The sequence below is a fragment of the Corella eumyota genome, chromosome 4, assembly GCF_963082875.1.
Source record: "Corella eumyota chromosome 4, kaCorEumy4.1, whole genome shotgun sequence".
Classification (NCBI taxonomy): domain Eukaryota; kingdom Metazoa; phylum Chordata; class Ascidiacea; order Phlebobranchia; family Corellidae; genus Corella; species Corella eumyota.
In genome coordinates, this window is record NC_137493.1 from 16,680,159 (window position 1) to 16,689,885 (window position 9,727).

The 9,727-nt window shown below is 29.2% G+C and overlaps 2 protein-coding genes across 2 annotated transcripts; one reads left to right on the forward strand and one right to left on the reverse strand.

Annotated features, from left to right (window-relative positions):
- Nucleotides 1-2,606: 2,606 nt before the first annotated feature.
- On the reverse strand, nucleotides 2,607-5,239 carry LOC145750120 (beta-1,3-galactosyltransferase 1-like). Its single transcript, XM_082566067.1, has 4 exons — nucleotides 5,169-5,239; nucleotides 4,944-5,089; nucleotides 4,078-4,234; nucleotides 2,607-3,815 (listed from the first exon to the last, which is right to left on the reverse strand). Exons 2-4 carry the CDS (start codon nucleotides 5,072-5,074, stop codon nucleotides 2,949-2,951), a joined length of 1,155 nt encoding a protein of 384 aa, XP_082422193.1. The 5' UTR covers nucleotides 5,075-5,089; nucleotides 5,169-5,239; the 3' UTR covers nucleotides 2,607-2,948.
- A 442-nt stretch (nucleotides 5,240-5,681) lies between these two features.
- On the forward strand, nucleotides 5,682-8,556 carry LOC145750965 (sorbitol dehydrogenase-like). The gene is made up of 7 exons (XM_082567034.1): nucleotides 5,682-5,750; nucleotides 5,863-5,896; nucleotides 6,069-6,396; nucleotides 6,765-6,949; nucleotides 7,757-7,944; nucleotides 8,015-8,136; nucleotides 8,400-8,556. The coding sequence occupies exons 1-7, from the start codon at nucleotides 5,682-5,684 to the stop codon at nucleotides 8,554-8,556; spliced, it is 1,083 nt and encodes a 360-aa protein (XP_082423160.1).
- The last annotated feature ends 1,171 nt before the right edge of the window (nucleotides 8,557-9,727 follow it).

Below are 9,727 nucleotides of genomic sequence, written 5' to 3' on the forward strand. Positions count from 1 at the left end.
CTCGACCCCTTCCCCAACCCCTGCCACGACCCCGACCTCTGCCTCGCTTGTTTTTAGAGTTGAAAGGTCGACCACGCTTGGGTTTTATTACGGGTAAAACTGTTTCATCGGAACTTGAGTTATCTTCTGAATATTGGAGAAAATATTTATTAAAAAATTAAGAACTTTAATTTAACATAAAATAAATATCTTAACTAGAAGATTGCCCTTTTTATTGGCTGCATTTTAATTGTTGTAATATGGTCACAATTTGAAACTAATATTTGCCAGCAATAATTAAACGTGCACCACAAATGGCAGTTTTTTTTATTTTAGAAATACTTGTAGTGTGGTGAACCGGTCATGGCATCGGACTACGAGCCGAAAGGTTTTAGGTTCCAGTCGCACCAACGTCACACTATTCGCCCTTGAGCCTGGCATTTACAAATAGCTTAAACACATTCCAAACCGTACACCCTCACCCAATAAAAATATCAAAAACCTATTCCCTTAAGGGGATACAGAAAAAAAGATATTCTTATAATGACTAACTTACAATAAAATCAATTTAAAAATATAAAAATTTACCTTTTTTACAATTTGTGACAAATAATAATTAATTATACATCGATGTGATGTAAAAATAACCAAACTAAATTCCCCATTTAAAACATGTCATAAATATCAAATAAAATAAAACATGATTTTCCACTTTAACATGACATGCATACTACTTTCCAAAGTTTATTAAATTTACTGGTTTATGTAACAGAAATGTTAGAGAACTTACCGATTGTAATAACTTTGGGTTTTGAAGTACTTGGATTTTTCTTACTTTCAATTTCCCTCTCAATGTAAGTCTTAAATAAACAACATTTTAATATATTAAAATTTTGTAAAGTGGTTTTAGAGTTTCCAATTTTATTTCCTAATATAAAAAGGGTTAGTACTTCAAAAAAGATTTTTTTAAAGTGTTTTAAAAATCCTAAATTAAAAAGTTTAATAACCCATTTTTTAATATAAAAAGATTTAATAATTTAAAAATATTTTTTAAATTTTTAAAACAATTTTTTTACAAACTTTTATATTTTTTTCTACAACATTTTGTACAATTTTTGTTTTAAATATACTAAATTAAACAATTAAAAATAACAATTTTCTGCTTGTTAAAATCTGCATGTTAAAAAAATTATTTTTGTATAGAACCTAAATCATTTTTCTGCATGTTAAACAATTTTCTGCATGTTAAAAAAATTATTTTTGTATAGAACCTAAATCATATTTGATTAAACTTACGTTTAATAATTCTTCACAAGTTAAAAGATTTTCCTTGGGCTCCCAGGTGTCAGAATCAGCTCCATAACCCTTCCATCTTACTCTAAATAAAATAATTTTATACTCTTAACAACTACAGTATAAGAGTTAAGGTTATATACATAGTTTATACTGGGTATTAACATTTAGAAAAAGTCTTCACTTTATAACTAATCAGAAGATTTTTTATCGAGCAATTATAATCTATAATATCTCAAATTATAATCTATAATATCTCAAGCAACTCAAAATTGGGTTGGGGTAACAAAAGTTACTTTAGAGTTCGGGCCACAAAGTCGATTTTTCCACATTAAGAATAAAACTATACTTATAAATAAGGGGGTTTAGTAGACTGTATTTATGTTCAATTGAAAGACCTACAAAATAAATGAAGCTACTGTTTGTGTCGTACAAGTAAATTATCAATTGCATATATTAGTTGTGACCATATAATGACAATTATGATGACAATTAATATTTTGACCATACGACCTAACTAGCATAAACAAAGTGGTTCCAGCATATAACCTACCATAACTTTTCCATTGTATTAACATATAAAAAAATAACAAACAAACCTGTAAAAAGTTTCTTTATCGTCGACGACGACGTGATCGATAATTTTCTCCACATCAAAAACCCCCGTGTCATCATCATCACTCTCCGAGAAATCTGACTCAGCAATATTTGACATAACAACCAACTTATTATTACATCACAAGTTCTTAAATCTAAATAGTAATACAGAGTTTAAATAATTCTAGAGATCTATATTAACAATAATCTACTGCAACATCTAGGTTGAAAATATAAATCTCAGTACAATGATTTGCACAAAATATAAAATATAAAAAAACACGATCTAAATATATAAAAACAGATATAATTGTCTTAAATTCTGTTAAAAAACTTTAAAATAAATCCGCAATTGTATTACAAAACATTGGGTAAACTATTACATAAAGTGGCACTGTTAAAAATATTTGCAAAAAAAAAAAAAAACTTTCAAAATGAATAAAATAACATTGTTGGCAATAAGATAATGTAAATACTACAATAAAACTACAGATAAAATTAAAAATGATTAAATTCATTTGTTACTAAGATATTTTGGTAAAAATAAATAACTTAAAATATATTGATACTATATAATAATTTGCTATAAATATAAATAATTAAGTTTTAAAATTACTTGAAACTCGAAAAAATATTTTTAAAAATAAAGGTGCTAAAAATATTTGATAACATTAATTAAAGAAATTTTAAAATAGTTAAAATTTAAGTGCATTTTATATTTGTATTAAGATTGGGAAATAGTTAATTTAAGATACTGCAAATGATTGAAAGGAATTTATTAAAAGGTAGTTTTGGAAAAGTATTTTAATTACAACAAACAGCAAAAACATAATTTCAAATTTTCATTGAGGAAATCCATTTTAAAATTTATAGAATTTGCATAAAAAATGTGCAAAAATTTTAAATTAGAACTTTATAAATATTTAAAACCAACAAAAAATAATTTATTAATTAAATAAATACAAATTAGGAATGATTAAAGTATTATGAGTTGAAAATTGTAGTGAAGTAATAACATAAACACAGTTTTGAAATAATATTTAAAAATACAATATTGCAATATTATAAATTAAAATTTTCTAAAGCAAACGGTTCAATTTTAAATTATCCCGTCTTCGTTTAAACGAAAATTCCTTTTCTAAAAGATCTTTAAATTTAACATTTTCCACAATTTTGGACTTTTTTACAACAATATGAAATCTGTATAACTCTAATTCATAATCAACCCATTTCTGTAACATTTTGTCGGGTAAAGTTGAGTTATCATGGTCCCATGGGTAAAATACAAGCTGCAAACCCCCATTTATAATTGGGTGAACATTTAGATTATTGTTGTTTATTTTATATCTTAGTATACCATATACTAGAACATCTTCTATTGGAAAGTCACTGATATCAGTGATTAAATATTGTTCGTAAATTTCTTTGATTATTTTGTATGATAAAACTACCATGGTACCTCTGCAAAAATCCGGATAAATTTGTGATGAATATTGGTCTGGTTGTACTGAATGTTTTCCATTACCTCTTATTACACCAGAGTTAGATTCAAACTGAAATCCACAGTACATGTGCTCCCTCGAAAATTGTGTGCTTTTTGGTACTAAAAACTGCATGGTTTGATGCATATTAATAACACAGTCATCATCTGTGAAGATTATAAACGTCGATTTTTGATTCAAATGTTCGATAATCCATTTAAAACTTCCTAAAGTTTTGTATTTTAAGTTTTCGAAACTATCGGTGATGTTGATTTGAAGAATATCTTGGTATTTGTTTCTTTCTAGAATAACAGAACTTAAATCTGATTTTCCAATTACAAAAACTGTTGATATTTTATGTCCATCTACGGAAGAAATCGAACCCCAGGTTTTACGAATCACATTTCTTTGTTTAAAGTTTTCGACAGCAGATTTTACAAAAATTACAACAAAATTTTTCTTGTGCTAAAAAAACAAAAAAAATATTTTTTTTAATAATTTTTTTTTAAACTTTTAACAATTTTAATCACAAAAATATTATTATTAATTAAAATAATATATATACAATTTGTTAAAAAAAAGGATATTCCTTAAATATAGATAGCGATTTTATTTTTACTTTTTTTAAATTTTTTGAAAACTTTTAACAATTTTATTCATAAAAATAAAATTAAATTTTTAAATACCAATTTAAATACCAATTTGTTTATAAAAAGCTTGATGATACCTTTAATATTGGTGGTGACTTAAACTTATAAACAACCTGGTCACCATTATAAGGTTTCGTAAACTTTTCCGGCAACTCAAATTTCCCAGGACACGACCAGCATTTTCCCAAATGAAATTCACGGATCTGGCTATACCTTTCTTTAAAAATCACAATGCTAAAAACAAAATTTTTATTATAATTTTTTTGGTCTTCAGTGGGATTCAAACTCAAGACAATGGAAGGTGAAATGAACCGTACAATGTTTTTTTTCTATTTTTATAAGAGCACTAAGATAATAGATTTTTTAATTTTATTTGAGCAACAGCGTAGTAACAAAACACTAAGCTATCCATAAACATACGACTTAAGACCGCAATTAACATGGCATTGGTCCAGTCTGAAAAGTAGGGCAGCGTGCCAGCACGAAATTTTTTTCGGTGAAAAAAATGCACGTCCGAAATTAATGTTTTGCACGCCTGGTTTTTAAAAAAAATTGTATTTAAGCCAGATTTAAGTAAAGCACGCCAACATAAATCACACGTAGACCGAAAATCGTAGTACGCGTGCACGTGCGGTCACGCCATTTTTTACGCATGCACGCACGAAATCTCATCAAAAACTGCGCTACTTTCCAGACTGGGCATTGGTAAGGATCAAAGCAAGAACCTTTCGGTCCATAACATAAAGCTTTAACCTGTATGCCACACAAACGTAACAGGTAATAGGACAGACTGACAGGTTAAATGTTATAACGTACATTTACTAACACTCATATTTGTGGTGCTTAGTACAATTTTAAATAAATAAAAAACGTACAATTAACTTAAAAAATGTTTAATTATTATTTAAATAACTAAATTATAAAGATTAAAAGAAATACTTACATTGAAATAGTTTTAAATATTCTTGACAAATCCCAAACAATAAAAACGAGTAAAAATATAATTAAATAACTTCGCTTCGATAGTTTAAACATTTTTATATAAAAAACATTTTTCGCTACGAACGACTTCATCTACCGACGAAAAACCTGAGAAAAAAGAAAAAATTTAAAGTGAAAAGCTTTCTTAAATACACAATACAAAAGAAAATAAACTTTAAGTGCTTACCCTGACTCGCTTTTATTAAATAAGTTGATTTAAAAGGTTTGTTGTTTTTTTATAACAACAAATAATACACGAGGTTATAGGTTTTCAAAATTGCCATGTTGCCATTTAATTCGGGGATTTTCAAGTTACGCTTCATCGAATAAGAAAATTACACGTTTAAGATATTTGTAAAAAATTTTAGCGCCTGGAAAATTTAAATTAGGCTTATGGAAATTTCCAAAATTAATTAATTATAAAATTATAACCAAATATTAGGTAATTCAGCCTTTAATAACGTTTAATAGATAAAAAATAGTTTTATTTTGTTAAACAAACTTTATTAATAAATTCTTTAAATTTAATATCAAATAATAAAACCATTAACAAAAAATTGAACAATAAAAACGGCAACAAATAAAATAATTGCAATTAATCAAAATTTTAAGTAAATATAAAAACGTCATATAAACGTGATAGTTAATATTTAACCAAAACTTTTAAGCTTTTGAACTAATTTTCAAGTTTTATTTAACCATGTCTCTAGATTCTTATAATGAAAATAATATAGCTGCTATTGTTAAGGGCGATAAAACCATTTCATTGGTAAGTAAGTATACACAGGAAAAAGTTATATAGTTAGATATTGATTAATAAGAACTTGTGAAGTTTGTTTAAATAAAATTGCTAGATCAAATTTTATTTGTTTATTTTACAGACAAAGTGGGAATTGCCAGAGCTAAAAGACAATGGTAAATGTTTTAAAATATGATAAAGTGTTATAAATTAATTTAACCATTTTTTAAGTTGTACTAATTTTAAATATGAGCTATTTAGAACAGCATTTTTAGGTATCATAAAACTGTTATAATCTCTGTTTTAGGCTGATTGTTACAATGTAATGACATCACAATTATATTTTAGACGTCATATTGGCAATATCATCAGTAGGAATATGTGGCTCAGATATTAAGTATTGGACATATGGAAAATGTGGACGTTTTCAGCTTAACGGACAACCGATGGTGATTGGTCACGAAGCATCGGGAATTGTCAAACACGTTGGGCGGAAAGTGAAGCATCTAGTTCCCGGGGATCGTGTCGCAATCGAGCCCGGGGTCTCGTGTAAGAATTGTGATGTTTGTAGGAGTGGGAGATATAACTTGTGTAAAGAAATGAAGTTTTGTGCCACGCCACCTGTTCACGGAAACTTGTGCAAATATTATGTACACGATGCTGATTTCTGCTTCAAGTAATTCTTTGTTGACTAACTTTAATGATCGGAGCATGGTTCGATCTCCACTGCTCTCATGCTATAGCTCCCTTAGGTAAGGCACTATAAACGGTATAAACTCCTGCTGAGCCAGCACTTAATCAGCAGCTTAATTATCGGGCAATTATGATCTATAATATCCCAAACTGCTAAAGTTAACTCGAGACTGGGTCGGAGTAACTGATGTTACTTTATGTTTAGGCTGTAAAGTCGACCTTTCTATATCAAAAATATAAATATAAAAAAGCTGTAAGCGAACCCAAAACCTTTAGTCTTAAAAAGTTTTAAAAAGTGTATTCTGTTGTTTGTTGATCAAACTAAAAAAAATTAAAATTTTTGATTTTTAGAATTCCAGATCACGTGACCTGGGAAGAAGGCGCCATGATAGAGCCGCTAAGTGTCGCTATTCACACTTGTCGCAGAGCGGGGATAAAGCGCGATGATTACGTGGTTATATTTGGCGCGGGAGCGATCGGAATTTTGTGCGGTTTGGTTGCAAAGAAATACGGGGCATCGCAAGTTATAACTGTTGGTAAATACTACAAAACAAAATATTGAATAACATTTATGTGCTATTAACTACTGTCGGACTACGAGCCGAAAGGTATCGGGTTTGAGCCTCACCAACGTCACATTATTCGCCCTTAAGCCCGGCGTTTACGGATAGCTCAAAACACGTCATAACAGCACATCCTTCCTAAAAAAATATAAAACCTATCACCTTAACGTGATATGGAAAAAAAGGCATAACACATCTATATAAAATGAAGCTAAGTGGAGGATGTCTATACATAATTATATCTAAATATAGGTGTATGTATGTGTGTAAATTTAAAGGCTAACAAAATATATAAATTGCATGTTGTGGTGCGCTGGTAAATTATTGTGAGCGAATATTGGTTGTGAGATGCGACCCTATTACAACAATTATAATCTTTTTTACTATAGTGCAATTAGCTACCACTTATTATATGTTTTTTCAATATCACCTTAAAGTAGAAGTTTTTTTATATTTTATTGGAAAGGGGTATGCTGTTATGACGTGTTTAAAGCTATCTAGGCTCAAGGGCGAATAGTGTGGCATTGGTGCGACTTGAACCCTAAACCTTTTGGTGTGTTAAAGCTATCTGTAAACACTGGGCACAAGGGCGAATAGTGTGGCATTGGTGCGACTAGAACCCGAAACCTTTTGGTGTGTTCAAGCAATCTGTAAACAATGGGCTCAAGGGCGAATAGTGGCATTGGTGCGGTTCGAACCCAAAATCTTTGACTAGTAAACCGGCGCCATAAATAATATACCACACCAATAGTTTACATATAAGACATATTTTTATTTTAGACATCGACGACCATCGGCTCTCAGTGGCTAAAAAGGTGGGATCAACAGATATAATTTACTGTGTGATAGAAGGTGGTTCAACACCCTTGGAACTGGCGGAGAACTTGAAGTTATTGGGCAAAAATATTGGAGCTAATGCTGTGTTTGAATGTAGCGGTGCTGATAGTAGTTTAAAGACAGCAATGCATGTAAGTAGGTTTAAAACGGGATTGAATAGGATACACAACCATGTAGAAATATTGAATCACTTTATGCCAGGTTACCCGACCTGGAGGTTGTGTGTTATTAGTTGGCCGAGGATCGATGGAAGTCGAACTCCCAATGGTTAAAGCTGGTTCGTTGGAGATTGATGTTAAGGGAATATTCAGATACGCGAATACGTAAGTTGGAATGTATTTTAGTTTGCTAAACATGAGGTTGCTTAACTATAGAATGAGTACAAAGCGCTATCAGCAATAATTACCCGAACAACAATATAGGTCTTAACCTACAAGTGCTAAAAATCGTCAGAATTAAGAATTATTTTATATGACCAAAATTTAAAAAAAATGTAGCCACTAGTGAGAATTAAACTTAAGACACCAAATACTATAAATATGCAACTTTAATTGCTTATAACAAATCTTATATTTTATATTGTTAGATACCCTGAAGCCATTGAACTTGTAGCAAATGGAGATATAAACGTTAAACAGTTAATTTCACATCGATTCGAGATAGAATCTGCACAGCAAGCATTCGAGACTGCATCGAATCCGAGTGAAAAATCAATGAAAGTTATGATCAACTGTTCCACGTAACTTTCTTACAACAAAATTTTCATTAAAATTTTGTTGTTAAAACTAATTGTTTTTTTAATTACTGAATAAAAAATGCAATATCTAACAAAAGGGCGTGTGATATATGTTGAATAACTTAGACAGTAAACTTTGGTTGATATTTTGAATTCAACAATATCTAAAAGTTATACGACTTAAGACTGGATCAGAGTAATATCATAAAGTTATTTATATCTTAAACTTGCACAATTGATTAGGGGTAATATCATGCGATCAATAATATTTTAAACTTGTACAACTTAGGACTGAGTTAGGGTAATAGCATGGGGTCAATAATATCTTAAACTTGTACAACTTAATACTAGGTTGGAGTAATATCATGCGATCAATAATATTTTAAACTTGTAAAACTTAATACTAGGTTGGAGTAATATCATGCGATCAATAATATTTTAAACTTGTAAAACTTAATACTAGGTTGGAGTAATATTATGAGGTCAATAATATCTTAAACTTGTAAAACTTAATACTAGGTTGGAGTAATATTATGAGGTCAATAATATCTTAAACTTGTAAAACTTAATACTGGGTTGGAGTAATATCATGCGATCAATAATATTTTAAACTTGTAAAACTTAATACTAGGTTGGAGTAATATTATGAGGTCAATAATATCTTAAACTTGTAAAACTTAATACTGGGTTGGAGTAATATTATGAGGTCAATAATATCTTAAACTTGTAAAACTTAATACTGGGTTGGAGTAATATCATGCGATCAATAATATTTTAAACTTGTAAAACTTAATACTAGGTTGGAGTAATATTATGAGGTCAATAATATCTTAAACTTGTAAAACTTAATACTGGGTTGGAGTAATATTATGAGGTCAATAATATCTTAAACTTGTAAAACTTAATACTGGGTTGGAGTAATATTATGAGGTCAATAATAACTTAAACTTGTAAAACTTAATACTGGGTTGGAGTAATATTATGAGGTCAATAATATCTTAAACTTGTAAAACTTAATACTAGGTTGGAGTAATATTATGAGGTCAATAATATCTTAAACTTGTAAAACTTAATACTGGGTTGGAGTAATATTATGAGGTCAATAATATCTTAAACTTGTACAACTTGAGACTGAGTTAGGGTTCCAGTATAAGGTCAATAATATTTTAAACTTGAGA